The sequence below is a fragment of the Papio anubis genome, chromosome 20 (assembly GCF_008728515.1).
Source record: "Papio anubis isolate 15944 chromosome 20, Panubis1.0, whole genome shotgun sequence".
Classification (NCBI taxonomy): Eukaryota; Metazoa; Chordata; class Mammalia; order Primates; family Cercopithecidae; genus Papio; species Papio anubis.
The window spans coordinates 20,787,621-20,807,678 of NC_044995.1; the positions used below are offsets into that span (position 1 = coordinate 20,787,621).

Sequence of the window (20,058 nt, forward strand, 5' to 3'; positions counted from 1 at the left end):
AAGAATGCAGCAGAGGAGCACGCGCCAAGAGGTCTGACCGGTAATTTTTATTGTGTCTCTGCTCCCCTTCCGCCCCCCGCACAGTTCGGATAGGCTAGGCTGGGCACTCGGCCCCCGAAACGGTAGGTGTACTTGCGCCCCCCGCTCTTGCGCACGATGTCGCGGCGATAGTAGTAGCGCAGGCCTCGGCTCAGCTTCTCGTAATTCATGCCCGGCTTTCTCTTGCGCTCGCCCCACAGCCTAGCCACCTAGGACAGAGGCCGGGCTCGGTCGGAGTGGGAAGGGGCGGGGCTTGGCAATAGTTGGGCGGGCCGGGCCTGGGGACGGTGTGCAGTGCAGACCTGGGCGAGGCCCCGCGGAGCCGGGTGGAGACTGGGTTGGCTGAGGCAGAAGTCCAGGCGGGAGATTGGGTTTGAGAAGGGTTGGGCGGGGCCCCGAGTGGGCCGGGGAGGGGCGGGGCCAAGGCCTAGGCGATTGAACCTAGCCCTTGGGCGGGGCTAAATTGAACTAGAGGAAACGGAGCAGGACTTGGCTGGGCGGGGGAGCTGCCCCACCTCTTTGGGGTCGCACAGCTGGAACTCGCGGCTGTTGCCAGTCCAACGGATGCAGCTGCTACGCGCCCCGTCGTGCAGCAGCTCCAGGAGGAACTGCCACAGCTGAATGGGACCTGCGGGATGAAGGGAGGGGCACACTCAGTCTTCCCGGCCCTAGATCACACCACTTCAATGATCTAGAGGTCCAGGTCCTCCCAACTCGGGATCCAGGAGTCTGGATCCTCCCCTTCTCTGAGATCCACGAGTTCAAATCCCTCTATATAGGGGACCCAACAGTCAGTCTTGGAGACTCAAGCGTCCAGGGCCCCAGTCTCAGAGATTTAGGAGTTTGGCCTCCCCATCTCGGAGACCCAGGAGTCTGGGCCTTCATCGCTTTCGTTTTATATAATCCAGCAGCCTGGTTCCTCCTCACCCTCTTGGTCCCTATAAGACTACCAGTGTCTTAGCCCTCTGGAGGAGAGGAGTGCGGGCCACCGGCCCCTCCTCGCTCGAGTCCATGGTCCCTAAACCCCGTCCCCTCGCTGTCAGTCTCTCGGGCTCCGCCCCCTTAGGTGCCTGGGTCCCAGCTCAAGACTCCAGCTTCGCCCTCCCTGCAGTCTTTGTGGTCTTCTCACCTCGGTGGTTAGTTTTGGGGCATCGAGCCAAACTGGCACGGTCCGACTGCGGGCTCGGTCCGGAGGAAATGGTGAGAGCTGAACTCTGGTACCCTTTCAAAGAGGTGGTGCCATCCGCACGCAGCCCCGGGTTCCAGGACGTGGTACAGTCCGGGCCCTCGGGCCCGCCCCAAGAAATGGTACAGTCCGTGCGCGGCTCCCCGCCCAGGCTACTGCCCCAGTAGGTGATGTCCTCGGGGCCCACAGAACAGTCCCAGGTGGTGTTGCTCCCGGCGGCCTGGGCGCGCGACCACAAGGTGGCCCCTCCCTCCGCAGGGATGCAGTTGTGGCCCGCGGCGCTTTCGGAGCCGGCAGCAGGGGCGGGGCCCGGACCGGGAGGGGCGGGGCCCAGCGTCTGCGAGGCGCCACTCCAAGAGTCCCAGGCTGTGCACGCCACGTCTGTCCAGTCCCCCGACCACGGAAGAGCCTGAGGGTCGGGCTCTGTGAGGAGTAACGGACCCTGAGTGAGGGGAGCCCAGGTGCACCCTCAAAAACTCTAGGGGTCTAAGCTCTCAGCCCTGGCACTTGGGGCCGGGCTGTCCCTGATCCAGGCCATGCCACCTTGAGAGCGCAGGTGTTCTCAGTCCTCAAAGATCAGGGAGTCTACACCTCCAGCCCTGGTGCCTCGGGACCCCAGTCCCCTCCTCCCACCGCCTCTCCCCACACTCACCCGCCCCCCATGGAACTTCTGGGTGCAGTAACGCGGAGCCCCAGTCCAGCTGTGGAAAGCTTGTCAGGGATGAGCTTGTACCTGAGTTTATGGAGGAGTGTGAGCAATGACAGAGAACCCTCAACTACCCACTCTCTGGTCTTTACTTGTCAGGGACTGGGAGTTATGACCCCCCAGCCCCTATTTCAGCACCCCGCGCCCCCTTTTCCTTCACCCTCAGGGAGTCAAGCACGCGGCCCCTCCCCACCCAGTCCCAGGAGCCTAGGCACGCCCCCCTCCTCCCTTTTCCCTAGGATTCCACCCTCCCCGCTTCTTTTCCAGCACTCAAGGGTCCCAGCCCGCAGCCACCTTTCCAGCATGTCTCTGCTGTCGCTGTCGGCGTGTCCCCTTGGAGTGCCACATCAGGGACATAGAAGCCTAATTCGGCTCCTTCTGCAGGCGATAAGGGTTTAGGGTTAGCAGAGGCCCCACCTGGACACCCTCCCCACACACGTTGTGGCAGCCCCGGCAGCCTACCCAGCCCTGGCAGCCTACCCAGCCCTGCCAGCTTGTTCCCTGGAGGCACTTCCTGTGGGGATGCCTCATCCCAGTTCCACAGGTCCATGGATGCGATGCCTTCTGAGTGTTCTGGGTCGGGAAAAGTCCAGATGGCAATGGGTGAGCTGGTGACACTTGGAGGCCCTGGAGTCTGGGCCCCAGCCCTGGCTTCCCTCACAGCCAGGAGTCCAGGTCTCCGCTCCCTCCTTCCCCAGGAGCCTAGAATCTTGGTCCCGGGAGTGAGGGACCCCAGCTCTCTTCCTCTCTCAGACCCAGGAGTCCAGGCCCCCGGCCTCTTGGGAGTCTAGTCCCCAGGTCCTTCCTAACCCAGACACCCAGGCATTTAGTCCTCAGTTCATGGCTCACCTCTGGCGTGTTCCTCTGCCCCCAGCCGGGGGTCTCAGCCCCATTTCATACCATGCACCCCCTCCCCCAAGGGCCCGGGCAAGGGGGAATTTTCCGAGACGTCAGAGCAGGGGTCGCAGCCAGGCTCAAGTTGCAGGGGCAGGGGCGGGGCCGAGCCGCGACCCCCGCCTCGGGGATGGGTGCTGGCCTCTGGGGCTGCCCTGCTGCAGGGGTGGCGTGGGCTTGGAGCAGGGCTTGGGGAACAGCGGGCTGGGTGAGGGCGGGGCGGAGGCTGGAGAAGTTTACGGGGTGATGGGGGCGGGGCGGGGGACTTGGTGAACAGGCTCTCTGCCTCAGGGTCTTGATCCTGCGACATGGGGGGAGTGAGGGAAGAGGGTCTGGGGTCAGCTGGGCTGAGCTGGGCTTATCTGCAACAGGAAGAGGGATTTCCGGCCAGATTCTCCCACCCGCCCCCAGCGTCAGCTGACGTCACAATCGGCAGAGTAACTGCAGGGGGTGGAGCAGAAGTGAAGGCCGACCCAATCCCCCACCGGGCCCCTGGGGGCTGCTTCCCAGGAGTACCAATCATAACAATATTGACAAAAACAATTTCAACAATAACGATAGTAGCAATGACAGCCAACATTAAATGAGGGCTCATTGTGTGAAACCAACTGTGCCATGCGCCTTCATTGCATCCTTCTATGAGGCAAGTACAATACATACTTTCCTTTGATGAAGGGGGAAATTAAGGCAGACATCCTCCCACTGCCCTTCTCCAGACCCCATGCCTTCCGTGCTGTAATAGTTTAGGACAATTGGGGAAATTGGAGTATGAACTGAATATGAAATATCATAGAATTATTTTCTTAGGTTTGATAATGGTATTCAGGATGAAATATCATTTAGGAAATGAACTCAGAGATGAAATGTTATAATGTCTGTAACTCGTGGTTGGGTGCGGTGACTCACACCTGTAATCCCAGCCCTTTGGGAGGCTGAGGCAGGTGGATCATCTGAGGTCAGGAGGTCGAGATCAGCCTGTCCAATATGGTGAAACCCCGTCTCTACTAAAAATACAAAAAATTATCCGGGTGTGGTGGCGGGTGCTTGTAATCCCAGCTACTTGGGAGGCTGAGGCAGGAGAATTACTAGAACCCGGCAGGTGGAGACTGCAGTGAGCCGAGATCGCGCCATTGCACTCCAGCCTGGGGAACAAGAGTGAAACTTCATCTCAAAAAAAAAAAAAGTCTGTAACTTGCTCAAATAATTCAGCAAAAAACAACAACAAAAAAAACCCAGCTATACATGTAACATATACATACATACATGAAATATTTAGGACATGCCTAAACTATAAAATAGTTCATTTAAATTCAATAACTGGGTGTCCTGTATATATATATAATATTTTTCCTTGCTCTGTAACCCAGGCTGGAGTGCAGTGGTACCATCTCAGCTCACTGCAACCTCCACCTCCCGGGTTCAAGCAATTCTGTTGCCTCAGCCTTCCAAGTAGCTGGGATTACAGGCAAGTGCCACCACGCCCAGCTAATTTTTTTGTATTTTTAGTAGAGACGGGGTTTCACCATGTTGGCCAGGCTGTTCTCAAACTCCTGACCTCAGGTGATAGGCCCGCCTCGGCCTCCCAGAGTGCTGGGATTACAGGCGTGAGCCACCGTGCCCCGCAAGTGTCCTATATTTTTATTCGCTAAGTCTGCAACCCTTAACCCAGGTAACTTGGCTTCAGACTGTGCCCATCGTGCTATAGTTTTTTTGTTTGTTTTTGTTTTTTGTTTTTGAGACAGTCTTGCTCTGTCGCCCAGGCTGGAGTGCAGTGGTGTGATCGCAGCTCACTACAAGCTCCGCCTCCCGGGTGGGCATTCTCCTGCCTCAGCCTCCTGAGTACTGGGACTACAGGCGCCCGCCACCACGCCTGGCTAATTTTTTTGTATTTTTAGTAGAGACGGGGTTTCACCATGTTAGCCAGGATGGTCTTGATCTGCTGACCTCGTGATCCGCCCATCTCGGCCTCCCAAAGTGCTGGGATTACAGGCTTGCCACTGCGCCCAGCCTTTTTTTTTTTTTTTAAGAGATAGAGTCTCTCTGTCACCCAGGCTGGAGTGCAGTGGCACGATCTCAGCTCTCTGCAACCTCTGCCTCTCAGGCTCAAGTGATTTTCCTGCCTCAGTCTCCCAAGTAGCTGGAATTACATGTGCACACCACCATGCCCGGCTAATTCTTTTTTTTTTTTGACAGGGAGTCTCGATCTGCAACCTCTGCCTCCCAGGTTCAGGTGATTCTTCTGCCTCAGCCTCCCGAGTAGCTGGGATTACAGGTGCCCGCCACCACGCCTGGCTAGTTTTTGCATTTTTAGTAGAGACAGGGTTTCACCATGTTGGCCAGGCTGGTCTTGAACTCCTGACCTCAAGTGATCCACCTGCCTCAGCCTCTCAAAGTGCTGGGATTACAGGCGTGAGCCACCATGCCTAGCCTAATTTTTGCATTTTTAGTAGAGATGGGGTTTTGCCATGTTGGCCAGGCTGGTCTCAAACTCCTGGCCTCAAGCTATCCACCTGCCTTAGCCTTAGTGCTGGACTCAGAAGCATGAGCCACCGTGCCCAGCCCATCCTGCTGTATTTTAATAAGTACGTAATATCTACCATTAAAAATAACTTTTGCATATAGGCATCTTTCAATCCCCACGCAGCCTGTTGATCATTAACTACTTGCTGTTCTGGAGATCGGGGGGCACTGCTCCTCCTTCCGTTTTACAGAAAGTAAACTGGGCTCCATGGGGTCCCATGGGGTGGGAGTGGGACTGGGATGGAATCAGTGTGGGGTGAGCCACAGAGCCCTGGAGCATCACTGGTCCCTCTATCCATCCAGTGCGGGGGCCTGAAGGGAGTCCTGGCTTCCTGTCCTTGAAGCTGGCCTCTTGTCTGACTGTCTTTCCATGTCTCCCTGCCCTCTTTCTTCAGGTTGGCATCTCTAAAGCTGGGTCTCTGTTGCCATGCGCCTGACTCCAGTAAGGCTTTGTCACCCAGTCTCTTCTGACATCTCTGTCCCTCCCCATCTGTCTTTGAGTGTTCCTATCTCATCTCCTTGTCTGTCTCCATCTGTCTCTTGGTTTTCTCCCCGTCTCCCTTCCCACTGCACAGTCTCTGATGGTTCTCATCTCTGCCTGAGCCTCCTGCTCACAGCGCCATCTCTACCTCCGCCTGCCACATTCTGTGTGTGTCTCTCCCTGTCCTCAGGAAGACTCACGTACATTAAAAAGAAAAAAAGATAAAACATTTAGGGGGTACAAGTGCAGATTCCTTACTGGATACATGTCACGGTGAGGCCTGGGCCTTTAGTGCACCCGAATAGTGAACAACGTACCCAACTGGTAACCGTTCAGTTTCCCCCACGCTCCCGCCTTTTGGAGTCTGCAGTGCCTGTTGCCCCACTCTGCATGTCCACCTGTACCTACTGTTCTGCTCCCACTCGGAAGTGAGAATCACATGCATTTGGAAGCGTCCTTTCTGGAGCCATCCTCTCTTCCCATCTCCTCCCATGCCCCTATACTTGCAGTGATCACAAGGGGGGTCGGGGTAGGAAAGACTAGTGATGGGGGGAAGGGGCTTTGAGGATCCTGGGGCTGGGTGGTCTGGCCCAGGTGGCAGGGGGCTAAAGGGCACTTCCTGCCAGGGAGGGAGGCTCTCAGCCTCTGACCGGACTGGAAAATGTGACGTCAGAGAGGGGGCAGTAAGGCAGGGAAGACAGGAACAGGAGAAATTCGACACCTCTCCTGGGGGACCTCCATCCCTGAGAGGCCTTGGTATTGTCCATCCCCCGACTTATGCCCCACAAAGTCCTGCCCAACCTGCTCCCTCCTAATGGAGGGTTCTGATGGCTGTGTCCCTGGGAGACCCCCCTCTCCTTCCCATACTCAGACCCTGCCATCTCCCTCCTCTGGCTTGGTCCCTGCCCCAGCCTCCTTCCAGACTTCCAGCCACAGTGGTGGTCGCAGGGCTTTTTTTTTTTTTTTTTTTTGGAGACGGTCTCACTCTGTCACCAAGGCTGGAGTGCAGTGGCGTGATCTGGGCTCACTGCAACCTTTTACGGGGTTCAAGCGATTCTCCTGCTTCAGCCCTCCCAAGTAGCTGGGACTACATGTGCCCACCACCATACCCAACTAATTTTTGTATTTTTCAGTAGGGATGGGGTTTCACTATGTTGGCCAGGCTGGTCTTGAACTCGTGACCTCAAGTGATCTGCGTGCCTTGGCCTCCCAAATTGCTGGGATTACAGGCATGCGCCACCGCGCCCAGTACACATCTGTGCTGCCTAGGACCTTGCTGCTGCTTGAATTTCCTCAGCTTTTTGGGGTTTGCTGCTGCCTTCTACATAAAGCTTAAGCTCTCAGCCTGGCATTCAAGTCCCTGAACAGACACCTCTTCAGATAGGCAGAGGCCAGCTTGGAGCTGGGAAAAGAGGGGGACAGACCCCGAGTCTCTGTTCTCTCTCTCCATCTGTGGGTCTCTCCTCCTTTTTCATTTCCCAGCTTCAAAGGAAAGAACAGAGACCAAAAGGGATATAGAGGCTTAGAGACAAGAAATGGAGGGGTACCCACAGAGACAGAGATGCAGAGGTGCCCACCGAGACTTAGAGCACGGCGAGCTGGCTGGGCGTGGCAGACTGGAGAAGCTGGAAAGCCCGGAGACTTGGGGGTGGACAGTTCCTTCAGGAAGGGCCCCCTCACCCACAGGTCACTGCCCTGGGTGCCCCCATCCTGCCCTGACCACTCTGGGCTCTTACTGTCAGGGCATTGAGCCTATTTTCTGCCACTGGACCTTGAGCTCTAAGGGTGCAAGGCCCAGGACTTTTAGTCACCATTGTGTCCCCAAGCACTGTTCAGACCCTTGGTGAGTCTGCTGGATGGAGGGCCTAGAAGGCTGTGAGCTCCAGAAGGGAAGGGCCTAGAAGATCTCCTACCTTAGTGCTGAGAACACAGGAAGTAGCCAGGACACAGGTGTGGGCCTCAGCTTGGCTCAACCCTTGCCACTGGCGCCCCCTTTCTCCTCTGGAGTGGGCGGCACTGGGCATGTGTGGAAGAGGTTTGAAGAGGGAATGGGTGCACAGGAAGGGCTCAGAAGCCCCTGCCTGGGTGTTTGTCTGGGTAAACTCTCAAGGCTCCCCGCCATTTCCACGTGTGGGGAAGCCAAGCCCTGCTCCCCACAGCGTGCTTCCATGCCCAGCCAGGGGTGGAAATGAACATAAATTTATTGAAACTGGTTTTGGGGCAGGGGATGCGTGGACAGCTGGGGGTTTTCCAAAGAGAACTGAGGGAGGAGCCAGCGCCCGGCCAGGTGGGAGCGGGTGCCTGGCCACAGACCCTATCTCAGGCCCAGCTTCTTCTTTTCCTTCTGCTTCTTGCGGACCACGTCCAGATTCCGGTCCTTCCACATACTCTTGCGAAGCTTGATGGGGCGCGAGCCCACATACTTCCCTGTGGAGACAGAGGGTTCAAGGCAGGCTTGGTCAGGCTTAGGTCAGCGCGTGCCATGCCCGCAGTCCCCAGGGGAGGCCACACCCACCATTCATCTCACGCATGGCGCGCACGTAGTCGCTGGGGTCCTTGAAGCTGACGAAGCCGTAGCCCTTGGTCTTGCCTGTGCGCTTGTCACGGATCACCTTGGCCTTAAGGAAGGATGGGAAGCGGCTGAAGGCGCGTGCCAAGATGTCATCGTTCACCTCATTGCCCAGATCCCCACAGAAGATCCGGAAGTCATCTGGGGATGGGGGAGAGATGATGTCAGAGGATGCAGAGGCCTTGCCCGGTGTCTACCTTGTCTGAATGACCCCACCTTTTCGGAGGTATCCCGTCTCTGCCTAGGGACCTCTTAGTAATAATGGTCAACACCTACTGACCCTGCGCTAGGAGCTCGGCCGGGCACCTGGAGGGGTGTTTTCCATTTCTGGCACTCCCAACCATGCTTTTACACTGAGGCACAGAGAGGTCAAGTCACTGCTCTAAGTGACACAAGCAGGAAGTGGTGGAGTTGGGACAAGAGCTCAGGCATCTGGCTTGAGTTCTTACTTTTAACCTTGAACTGCACTGCCCTCCCCACCCCAGGGCCACCTCACTCATTCCCGTAGTAACACCCCTAACTCTGCCCCAGCCCTGGCCTTTCCTCTGAGCCTCGGCATCCCTTGGTCCCCTGGGCCCGTCACCCACTGGCTGCCCGTCATGGCACCTCAGGAACATGGGCTTCATCTTTCCTCAGCCCTGCTTCCCCTGCAAAGCCTGCCCTAACTCCCCCTTGAGACCTGGACATGCTGCCTGCTGCTCTGCCACGGCTGCACCCAGCTGACATTCTCACGCTGCCTCTGAGTGGGGCCTGTGCTTCCACTGAACATGCTCTGTCCCAAAGAATCCCTGTCTCCACAAGAGAGGGGAGGAGGCAGATGAGGCTTAAAAGGCTAAGTGAGCCAAATGCAGTGGCTCACGCCTGTGATCCCAGCACTTTGGGAGGCCAAGGGAGGCAGACCACTTGAGCTCGAGAGTTCAAGACCAGCCTGACCAACATGGTAAAACCCCATCTCTACCAAAAAATACAAAAATTAGCTAGGTGTGGTGATGGGTGCCTGTGATCCCGGCTACTCGGAAGGCTGAGGTGGGAGAACTGCTTGAACCCAGGAGGTGGAGGTTGCAGTGAACCAAGATTACACCACTGCACTCTAACCTGGGTGACAGTGTGAGACTCTGTCTCAAAAAAAAGAAAAAAAAAAAAAAGAAGAAAAACAAAAAAAACAGGCTAAGTGACTTGCCCAAGGTCACAGAGCTAGGGTCTTCTCTGGGCCAGGTGGACGGTCCCAGGAGAGGGGACGGAAGTCAAACACTAAGGCAGGAGGGGTCTATCTCCTTCCTCGGCCATTGCTGCAGCTGCCCCATGGTGTCTGTGATTTGGGACACTCTAAGCAGAAGTTAAGTGATGCCAGAAGCAAACAACTGGCCAAACTCAGAAGGTGGGACCTTGTACATGACAACTGCCCTGGACACTTCAAAAAATACATACAAAACAACGAAGTAGGAAAGAGACCGTTCTTATTAAAATATAATCAGGGCCGGGTGTGTATATGGTTTGTTTTTAGCTTAGTCATTTGAAGCAAGTTTTAAGTGATCACTTCTAAATCTCTCAATATTTATCTCCTAAGAAAAGAGATATTTTGGCCAGGCACGGTTGCTCATGCCTGTAATCCCAGCACTTTGGGAGGTGGAGGCAGGCGGATCACGAGGTCAGGAGTTCAAGACCAGCCTGGCCAGCATGGTGAAACCCCGTCTCTACTAAAAATATAAAAAAACTTAGCCAAGCATGGTGGCGCGCGCCCGTAGTCCCAGCTACTTGGGAGGCTGGGGCAGGACGATTATTTCAACCAGGCAGGTGGAGGCTGCAGTGAGCCGAGATAGAGCCACTGCACTCCAGCCTGGGTGATGGAGTGAGACTCCATCTCAGAAAAAAAAAAAACCAAAAAACCAAAAAGATATAATTGAGGGACATAAAACTGCATGCATGTTGATTCAGGGCAAAAATATTAATAGTTCTAACAGAGTTTTGGGACACCTAGGGAAATACGAATATAAACTAAAAATAAGATACTGAAGAATTAATTTTCTTAGAGTTGATAATGGTCTTATGATATGCAAAAAGTATCTCATATCTTTTCTTTTTTTTTTTTGTTTTGAGATGGAGTCTCGTTCTATTGCCAGGCTGGAGTGCAGTGGCCTGATCTCGGCTCCCTGCAACCTCCGCCTCCCAGGTTCAGGCGATACTCCTGTCTCAGCCAACCAAGTAGCTGGGATTATAGGTGCCTCCCACCATGCCTGGCTAATTTTTTTGTATTTTCAGTAGAGACGGGGTTCCACCAAGTTGGCCAGGCTGGTCTTGAACTCCTGACCTCAAGTGAGCCACCTGCCTCCGCCTCCCAAAGTGCTGGGATTACAGGTGTGAGCCACCGTGCCTGGCCAAAATCTCTCTTTTCTTAGGAGATAAATACTGAGATATTTAGAAGTGATTACTTCACTTATAACTTGCTTCAAATGACTGAGCTAAAAACAAAGAAACCATATACGTACACAAAGAGGAAAAAAGTGAACACAGCAAAATGTTAATTGCAGAATCTAGGTGGTGGGTAGACGGCTGTTTACTGCGCCATTCTTTGTTTAAAATTTTTCCCGGCCAGGCGCAGCAGCTCACGCCTGTAATCCCAGCACTTTGGGAGCCTGAGGCAGGACAATCACTTGAACCTGGGGGGCGGAGGCTGCAGTGAGCCGAGATTGCGCTACTGTACTCCAGTCTGGGCAACTGAGTGAGACTTCATCTCATAAAAAAAAAATAATAATAAATTTTTTTTTTCTAAGAGTTGGGAAAAAAAAGAATGCTCTCTGAAGCCAGGCACCTCATGAGTAAAACGGGCTGCAAAGCCCCATGTCCCTGTCACCTCCACTGAGCTCTGGCCCATGGCTGGGTGAGGAACCAGCCCCTGAGCCACAGCCTCCCCTCCCCAAGGTGGGCTAACAACAGCGCCCACCCTACTGAGAGAGGTGGAGTTACCAGGTTCACCCTCCCAGTCTGCATCCCAAGGACAGCAGCCTGGTCTGACCTTGGCTGAGCCATGCCTGACCTCGAGCTTCAGCAGCTTACCTGCATCCCACTCCAGCAGGCTGGGGTCCTCCCAGCTGCTCCCTGCTGCTGTGCGAATGCAGCGTTTCAATTTCTCTGGCTTCCCCTTCTTCTTGTCTTCACCCAGGGGCTCTGGGACCTGCAGAGGAAAGGGGAGGGGTGCAAAGGGCTTGGTATTGGGGTCTCCCACTGTCCGCTGGTCCCTGGCCCTCTTGCCACCACAGTAAGGGCTGGATGTGCTTCTGGATGTGGGACACATGTGTCCGCCTCCCTCCCCCAGGTCCTCCTGCTGCCCGGTCCGTCTGTGTGGAAGTTCCTGGGCCCCTGTCTGCCCCTTGTCCCCTCTGTCCCCTCACCACTAGGCTCCCTGCTTACCTCAAGAGCCATGAGGCCAGGGGGTGGCTCTGGCCGAGGGGGCCGGGGCCGAGGACGCAGGGACAGGAGTTCAGGAATGCGCAGTGGGGGCAGAAGGCCGCGGACGACCTCCAGCGGGAGGGGCAGGGGCTCAGGCTCGGGCAAGGGCATGGCCAGGGCCAGAGGCAGGCTGGGCCCGATGACTGCAGGGCCAGCTGGGGCAGCTCCTGCCCCCACGGCCACAGCTGCACTAGCCTCCTCCAGCCCAGCCGCTGCCGCCACCACTGCCTCTTCCTTCTCTTTCAGGCCCAACCCCAGGCCTAGGCCCAGCTCTCGGGGTGCTGCTGGTTCTTCCTGTGGGTAAGAGGAGAGCATGAGGGGGGCTGGCTCACAGGCTCAGACCTTACTCTCATCCCCATTCCATCCAACAAAGCAAGGGCCTGGAGGCCAGAGAGCAGCCAAGAGACACCCAGGCAGAGTCTCTAGCCAGACAAACACAGAGAAGGAGAAACATAGGCAGAGAGAGACAGCCACAGACAAGAACATCAGGAACAATCAAAAGAGAAATATTCCAATAGCATGTTTCTCTCTGTAATTGCTTCACAAAAGGAGAGAACAGATTTTGCCACAGAAAGACAGATGCAGAAAGAGACAGAGATAAAGGCAGAGTGAGAAGGTAGAGAAACAGAAAGTCAGGGGAGAGGCCAACTCAGACATAGCCCATTGGGCCAGGATGGATGGTCTCCTCGTCCACCGCACGTCTGACCAGTAGTTCCCTGTCCACACTCACCAGAGGGGGCCTCAGCGCAGCCATGGAGCCCAGCGGGGGACCTGGAGCCCGAGCCATTGGTGGCAGCATCATGGGTGGTCCAGGGGGCCCAGGCAGAGGGGGGCCCACGAGGGCCTGGTGAGGGGGCCGTAGGGCCATAGGGCGGGGGCCGGCTGCTGCAGAGGAGAGAGCAGAATCTGTCAGGGTGTTAGTGGGGAGTTCCAGGGCCTGGGGGGAGTTATGTGGCAGGGATGATGACCCTGGCCCCTCACCTGCTCTCTGTAGCACGTGGGGGACGAAGGCTGGACGCAGGATAGGGGCCCTCTGGGGGGCCACAGCTGTGGGAGAGAGAGATGGGGGGGTGTGTCATGGGGGACAGGGGCACTTGGGGCAAGGTGTGTGTGCATGTGTGCGTGTATGTGTGTGCGCACTCTCAGCATACAAGAAATCCTGGAGAAGAGTCTGGGGAGCCCTCCTGGGGAGTCCTGGGGGCCTCTCCCCTGGTTCACTGCATGAAAATTTACCACTGAGGAGCTCCTCCGGCTCAGCCCTGTGGCAGGCAATGCTGGGGACACACCCACAGACCCAGGGTTCTCAGGGAGCTCCTGGTCCAGAGGAGCGAATGGAGACATCACTAGCGAAGGAGAGACAATGGGGACCAGGGCTGGAAGTGGGGAAGCTCAGGCAGCAGGATCAGTGCTAAGAGAGGGGAGCCCTCTGACCCAGCCAGGCCTAGGGAAGGCTTCCTGGAGAAAGGGACCTGTGAGCTGAGACCCGAGGGACAATGAAGTGTTAGGCAAAGGGTGACTGCGAATATTATTGGCAGGGAGAACACTTATAAGCAAAACCTTTCCCTTTTCAGTTTAGTGTAACTGTAATAGAAGAAGCGGGGCTTAGAGAGTGTCATGAGAAGGGCTGAGCGGCCAGCAGACACCCAAGTAGAGCTGTTTTGTTTTGAAAGCACAGCATTCTTGGCTGAACCACGGGTGTCCTCCTGAGGGCACTGGGGAGCCACAGCAGGTTGGAAGCTGGGCAGGGGGAGTAGGTCAGATTTGCATTTTGATCAAAACCATACTAAAAACTAAGAGACATTACAACTTCTCAGAGATCATCAGATTAAAAAGTTGAACAGGGTTTAGGTAACATAAGTAGCATGTTTGGTTTAACAAAGATTATACCAGAATTTTACATCCAAATAAGAACACGCATCCTTTTCATACATATAAGGAAGTAATGTCCTACAGGTTGACAGTGTGAGTAAAGGTTATTTGAAGAACAAAAGGTGGAATGTGGAAAATGGCCTGCGGGGGAGGATGGCTGGAAGATTACAGCTGGGTGACAGTGAGCAGGGAGAGAAGGGACCTTAACAAAAGCACGGCTAGCACATCCCAGAAATGTTCGGGCTGCTGGGGATCTCTCCCTGCAAGAAGCAAGGTCATGTAGGGTTGTGACTGCCAGGGGAAGAGCCTGGTGCTTGTCTCAACAGTCTGTTCATCCCATCAACAGACAGAACATAATGCTTCCTATGTGGCAGGTACTGAGACTTCTGCCCCTCATGGAGCTTGTATTTCAGAGGATGCAAAAGATGATAGCCATAGTCAATAAGAAATGATACAGCTTATTATGAGGTGTTAAGTGCTGTGGCAATTTGGAATTAGGACTGACAGCAGGAGGGTTGGTTTGCAGTGATCAGGTTAAAACAAAATTGACTTGACATCATCAGGAAGGACATGATCAGGTTTGTGCTTTAGGATGACAACATCAAGTTGGGATGAAATGCAAAGGGTGATTTAGAGCAAGGATTCAGGCAAGAGGCTGAAGTCATGTAAACAAGAGTGCCTGATTACATGTGGGGGTCCCTGGCCCCAGACTCACCTGCCCGCCGCAGGAACATGGCTTCTCGAGCCTCTGGACTGTCCAGGTGACTCCGATCACCAGGGCCAAAGCCAACTGTTGGGAGGGAAGAGGCAAGGATGGTGGGAGGAGAGTCCTGGGCACACCTTTTTACCACCCTGCCTGATTGCCCAACCCCCTCACCTTGCCACTCTTTACTTACCGGGGCCTACAAAAGGAGGGCCACCCACCATGGGAGGAACTACTGTGGCTGCAGCAGCTGCCCGGGCCTCCAGAGTCTGCTGGACCTGTCGGGGAAGAGGTCAGGGTGAGGGGCCTGACTCAGCCTTCCCCATCTGCTGAGGCTAGCTCACCCCAAGAGACCAAGAGCTTCATGCTTTATGCTCTGTATGTGACTGGCTATCTCAGGTCTCAGCTACAATGTCACTTCTCGGGGAGGCTTTTGGGATCACACTAGGGCTCTCTGAGCAGCAGCTTCTCTCACCACCTTACTTCATCTTCCCCACAGCACTTAGCACCGACTGCAACTGTGTGCAAACTCCTCCCCATCTAACATGCACAACCTCCATCCAAGCCACCATTAGCTCCTGTCTAGATTACCGTACTAGCCCCTTCCTCCATCTCCTGGCTTCTGCCCTTGTCCTTTACAGTCTATTCCTTTTTTTTGAGACGGAGTCTCGCTCTGTCACCCAGGCTGGAGTGCAGTGGTGCAAGCTTGGCTCACTGCAACCTCCACCTCCTGGGTTCAAGTGATTTTCCTGCCTCAGCCTCCTGAGTAGCTGGGATTACAGGAGTCCGCCAACACGCCCGGCTAATTTTTGTATTTTTAGTAGAGATGGGGTTTCACCATGTTGGCCAGGCTGGTCTTGAACTCCTGACCTCGTGATCCACCTGCCTTGGCCTCCCACAGTGCTGGGATTACAGGCAGGAGCAACTGTGCCTGGCTGCCAGGGTTCTTAAAATGGCTGTAAGGCTCTCCAAGATTTGGCCTCACCTCTCTGTCCTTATTTCCTCCCACTTTCCTCTTTGCTCACTCCACTGTCACTGGTCTCCTCGCTCTGTCACCAGTCTCAAGTGCAGTGGTGCAATCTTGGCTCACTGCAACCTCCGCTTCCCAGGTTCAAGTGATTCTCCTGCCTCAGCCTCCCAAGTAGCTGGGACTATAGGCGCGTGCCACCACACCCAGCTAATTTTTGTATTTTTAGTAGAGACGGGGTTTCACCATGTTGGCCAAGATGGACTCGATCTCCTGACCTTGTGATCTGCCTGTCTCAGCCTCCCAAAGTGCTGAGATTACAGGTGTGAGCCACCGCACCCAGCACCCAGCCTATTCTCAATAATTTCTCTCTTTCTCTACTAGTCATATATAGCTGGCTACTGAGCACCTGAAATGTGACTGAGAATAACGAACTATTAAATATGAATTTGAAATATATCAGAACATTCTCATCATTGCAGAAAGCTCTACTGGACAACATGCTCTAGAATATAAGCGCCCAAAGGGCAGAAATGTCTCCCTCAGTCATTACTGTGTTCTCAGTGCCTGGCACATAAAATATTTGTCATGCTAATTAGTCAACAAGCTAAAACGTCAACAGCTCTCTGTACACAAACACCTACCGTGTTCGAGGCATTGTGTTCCCTAACTTATATGCCTTAGCTCAGCCGTACCTGCTGGTATGTGTTGGTCGCGATAATTGGACGGATCACAGGAGCCGCTGGGACCTGCATCGCTTCTACCGTGGGGACCGTGGGCACCGTGGGCACCGCAGGCACAGCAGTTGGGATTCCGGGTACTGGAGCCCCCAGAACTTCCTGCTCAAACCTGGAGGAGAAGAACAGACACCAGCGCTCAGGACCTCGTACCAATTTTGTAACTCTGGGTATATCGCGAGGGGACCCTCACCCCTGCCAACCTCTCCCCTATCCCCGCCCCCACAATCCCGAAGGTCCCACTTCCCCATGTTAGAGCCGTATCTCTGGCCTACGAGGCCTGGAGGCTCCGGGATTCGGTGGCTCTGGCTCTGGGACGACTTTTATTACTCCCTGTCGCGGGCCTTACAGGGCCATCTCCGCCTCCATTTCCTTCAAGCGTTCCTCGCCGCTCTTGCCCGGGATGCCAGCGCCAGGACCCGGGACCACGGGTCCTCCTGCACCCGGGAGTCCCGGGGCTGGCCCCGCCCCAGCCATCGCTGCCGCCGTCGTTGTCGCCGCTACTACTGTCTCAGCTTAGCTGCCGCCGCTGGTTCTGCTGTCTACTCTCAGCCTTCGTATGAGTGGGCTCCCGAGGATGACGTCCAGCGAAAGCGACGGGCGGTGGCGCATGACGTCATACGTTCGGGCGCGAGAGCCAGTGAGATTTTTCCACACCCTCAGGGGACTACAGGCCAATCAGAGTGAGAGAAGGACACACGAACGCAAGAACCTGGGCCTATGAGAGCACAGCGAAGAGAGGCGGCCCCGCCTTCCTGGGGGACCACGGGCTAATGAGAGCGAAGCAAAGTCAGTTGGGCCCATCCCCAATGTGGAATCTGGACCTTTGAGAACGCAGGAAACTTCGGAGGACGGTCCTGTGCTACCGCGGAGCCTGCGCCGGAAGTTTAAAAAGACGCTAAAGTCTGCGTCAACCCCAGGATTGGGCAAGGCTGGGAGGCCTGGGGTCCCCTATCCTGGAGTAGGTTGACACCCGACCTGTGGTTCCCACGAAGACCAAAGACGCCCAGGAGGAAGCGCCTGACCCGGGCTTCCTGGACGACAGCTGAAGACTTTTGAGGAGGCTGTTCAGTGTGGGAGTCAAGGCCCAGAGACTAGTGCAACTCAGAGGAGCACGTCCGTGGGCTTGGTCCCTGTCCTTTCTTGGGCCACAGGTGACCCTTTTTTTTTTTTTTTTTCTTTTTGTCCCCGTAGCCCTCACAAGTGTTTTATTCTGAGTATTTTCAAACATGCACATTAGGGGGAATAGTATAACGAACTCTTAAGTACCTCTCAAACGCTACCAATATTCAACACGTCTGGATTTCACTTGATCTATACTTCTCTTTGTCACGCGCGTCCGTGTGAAGAGAGCACCAATTGGGCAGACTTTGTGTGGGCAACAAGGCTGTTTATTTCACCTGGGTGCAGGCGGACTGAGTCCGAAAAAGGAGTCAGCAAAGATTGATGGGATTATCATTAGTTCTTACAGGTTTGGGATAGGCGTACAAAGTACATTCTCAAGGGCGGGGAGAATGTTACAAAGTACCTTAAGGACAGGGGAGAATGTTACAAAGTACCTTCTTAAGGGCAGGGGAGAATATTACAAAGTACCTTCTTAAAGGTGGGCGGAGAATATATCGTTTCAGTTAGGGTGGGGTAGGAACAAATCACAATGGTGGAATGTCATCAGTTAAGGCTATTTTCACTTTCGTGGATCTTCAGTTGCTTCAAGCCATCTGGATGTATACCTGCAGGTCACAGGGGATACGATGGCTTAGCTTGGGCTCAGAGGTCTGACACTCTTATTTTGTATTTTAATTTTAATTTATGTATTTGTTTTGAGACAGTCTGGCTGTCACCCAGGCTGCAGTGCAGGTGCCATTTCAGCTCACTGCAACCTCCACCTCCCGGGTTCAGTCTATTCTCCTGCCCCGGCTTCCGGAGTAGCTGGGATTACAGGCTTGTGCCTCCATGCCTGGCTCATTTTTGTATTTTTAGAGGAGATGGGGTTTCACCATGTTGACCAGGGTGGTCTCGAATTCCTGACCTCAAGTGATCTGTCCACCTCAGCTTCCCAAAGTGGTGGGATTACAGGCGTGAGCCACCATGCCTGGCCTTTTATTTTTGTTATTATTTTTTGAGACAGCCCAATCAACCTTTCCCCTAATAGTTTTAGTAGCCCTTCATCATCATTACTTGTATCCATCACTTAATTAATTCATGGCAAATAGTGGTTTTTGAATTCTAGTATTTTCTCTGAAGTTATTAGTTGTGATTCTTCCATAAATAACCTCTTCAGCCGGGCGCGGTGGCTCAAGCCTGTAATCCCAGCACTTTGGGAGGCCGAGACGGGCGGATCACGAGGTCAGGAGATCGAGACCATCCTGGCGAACACGGTGAAACCCCGTCTCTACTAAAAAATACAAAAAACTAGCCGGGCGAGGTGGCGGGCGCCTGTGGTCCCAGCTACTCGGGAGGCTGAGGCAGGAGAATGGCGTAAACCCGGGAGGCGGAGCTTGCAGTGAGCCGAGATCGCGCCACTGCACTCCAGCCCGGGCGACAGAGCGAGACTCCGTCTCAAAAAAAAAAAAAAAAATAAATAAATAAATAAATAAATAACCTCTTCATCAGAAATTTGGTTACTTAGGCCGGGCACAGTGGCTCACACCTATAATCCCAGCACTCTGGGAGGCTGAGGCGGGCAGATTATCTGAGGTCAGGAGTTCGAGACCAGATTGGCCAACATGGCGAAACCCGGTCTCTAGTAAAAATACAGAAATTAGCTGGGCATGGTGGCACGCTCCTGTAATCCCAGCTACTTGGGAGGCTGAAGCAGGGGAATCACTTGAACCCAGGAGGCACAGGTTGCAGTGAGCCAAAATCTCACCACTGCCCTCCAGCCTGGGCGACAGCACGAGACCCTGTCTCAAAAAAACAAACAAACAAACAAACAAACAAACAAAAAAATTGGTTACTTGTACGTATAAGAAAAATAGAGAACATGCTTCTTTTATTTTATATGTAAAATTTTTCAAAATAATGAATGGGTGCCTAGTATTCTTCAAAGGTGATTTCAATGAGGTATATGAGTATCAACATGAACTTACAGATTCAGGCATATTTGATGTGCTTCAAACCACTGTGGTTCTTTTTACTGCTCAACATGCCCCACCTTTGGCCAGTGAGAGCCCTTCAGACTGGCTCCTGAGTTCCTTTGACTTGGCCACAGTAGTCTTGGAGGACTTCTTTGCTTCCTGGCACAAAATATCCTGTACACATTTTGCACATTTCTTGCCCCAGACCTAGAATCAGCTGTTTTCACAAGAGTCCCTAGTTCTTAGTCAGAAATGGCACTTAAGAGATCACAGTCTGTACACTAGTGCTGCTCAGTTACTGGGGTGTCATTATATTTAGACCTTTTCAGGGGACTTAACCAGGGAAATATATATTTTTTAGAAAGAGAAAAATCATGACTTTATTCTGATATTTCCAGTTCATATGAAAGACTACAGGTGTTTACTTCTTTGAGTTTATATTTGTTATCTTTTTTCATTCACACTAAAAATCTCGGTCCCCAATGACATTATATCACTACTTATTTGCTTTAGTATGTAATTTCAAAAAATATAAGGTAGAATCTCAAAATTTAAACGGTCTATTTTATCAAAATAAAAATGCCAGTGTTATTACTAACAATGTGACTACCGTATGAAGATTTTGTTGAGTTCAGTTGAAGGTGGGGGCTGGGAACTGTGATGAGGAGAGAGAGGAGGAGCAGGAACATTAAGGACTGTGCATGGGAAAGCCAACATGGAAAGGCTGGGAAATAGCAACCAGGGGCAGGAGGAAAGCTGGGAGAGTGAAGGGGCTCTGGAGGCCAACAGAGGAGTTGTGTGAGAGATGGACAGCAAGGTTTAAGATCATAAAGCTGCCAAACTTCCAAATTTGAAAACTTACT

General features: G+C 53.7%; 2 protein-coding genes across 6 annotated transcripts; both read right to left on the reverse strand.

Moving 5' to 3' along the window:
• Positions 1–28: 28 nt before the first annotated feature.
• On the reverse strand, positions 29–3,196 carry ETV2 (ETS variant transcription factor 2). Of its 3 annotated transcripts, XM_003915357.4 has the most exons (7): positions 2,781–3,194; positions 2,412–2,504; positions 2,226–2,309; positions 1,878–1,958; positions 1,169–1,648; positions 555–667; positions 29–248 (listed from the first exon to the last, which is right to left on the reverse strand). In XM_003915357.4, the coding sequence occupies exons 2-7, from the start codon at positions 2,479–2,481 to the stop codon at positions 48–50; spliced, it is 1,029 nt and encodes a 342-aa protein (XP_003915406.1). In that variant the 5' UTR covers positions 2,482–2,504; positions 2,781–3,194; the 3' UTR covers positions 29–47. The 3 variants fall into 3 exon arrangements, with proteins under 3 accessions (XP_003915406.1, XP_009192439.1, XP_031515493.1); XM_009194175.3 differs by having other exon boundaries at positions 2,226–2,504; positions 2,781–3,196; XM_031659633.1 differs by lacking the exon at positions 2,781–3,194 and having other exon boundaries at positions 2,412–2,654.
• A 4,813-nt stretch (positions 3,197–8,009) lies between these two features.
• RBM42 (RNA binding motif protein 42) lies at positions 8,010–16,733 on the reverse strand. Of its 3 annotated transcripts, none has more exons than XM_003915355.2 (10): positions 16,468–16,728; positions 16,077–16,230; positions 14,608–14,692; positions 14,427–14,501; positions 12,824–12,889; positions 12,573–12,748; positions 11,804–12,136; positions 11,450–11,567; positions 8,342–8,536; positions 8,010–8,253 (listed from the first exon to the last, which is right to left on the reverse strand). In XM_003915355.2, exons 1-10 carry the CDS (start codon positions 16,593–16,595, stop codon positions 8,141–8,143), a joined length of 1,443 nt encoding a protein of 480 aa, XP_003915404.1. In that variant the 5' UTR covers positions 16,596–16,728; the 3' UTR covers positions 8,010–8,140. The 3 variants fall into 3 exon arrangements, with proteins under 3 accessions (XP_003915404.1, XP_021786723.1, XP_003915405.1); XM_021931031.1 differs by having other exon boundaries at positions 12,573–12,727; positions 16,468–16,719; XM_003915356.3 differs by lacking the exon at positions 12,824–12,889 and having other exon boundaries at positions 12,573–12,727; positions 16,468–16,733.
• Positions 16,734–20,058: the final 3,325 nt, after the last annotated feature.

What these genes read in the sequence shown, in the direction of transcription:
- ETV2 (XM_009194175.3), bottom strand. Translation starts at nt 2,481, where the DNA reads ATGGACCTGTGGAACTGGGATGAGGCATCCCCACAGGAAGTGCCTCCA. An exon ending in AGCAGAGACATGCTGGAAAG is followed by an intron (nt 1,959 to 2,225) that starts GTGGCTGCGGGC and finishes CCATAAACTCAG; the next exon opens with GTACAAGCTCATCCCTGACA. An exon ending in CCCCAAAACTAACCACCGAG is followed by an intron (nt 668 to 1,168) that starts GTGAGAAGACCA and finishes TTCATCCCGCAG; the next exon opens with GTCCCATTCAGCTGTGGCAG.
- RBM42 (XM_003915355.2), bottom strand. Translation starts at nt 16,595, where the DNA reads ATGGCTGGGGCGGGGCCAGCCCCGGGACTCCCGGGTGCAGGAGGACCC. An exon ending in CATGTTCCTGCGGCGGGCAG is followed by an intron (nt 12,890 to 14,426) that starts GTGAGTCTGGGG and finishes TCTCTCCCACAG; the next exon opens with CTGTGGCCCCCCAGAGGGCC. An exon ending in CCTGCTGGAGTGGGATGCAG is followed by an intron (nt 8,537 to 11,449) that starts GTAAGCTGCTGA and finishes CCCCATCCCCAG; the next exon opens with ATGACTTCCGGATCTTCTGT.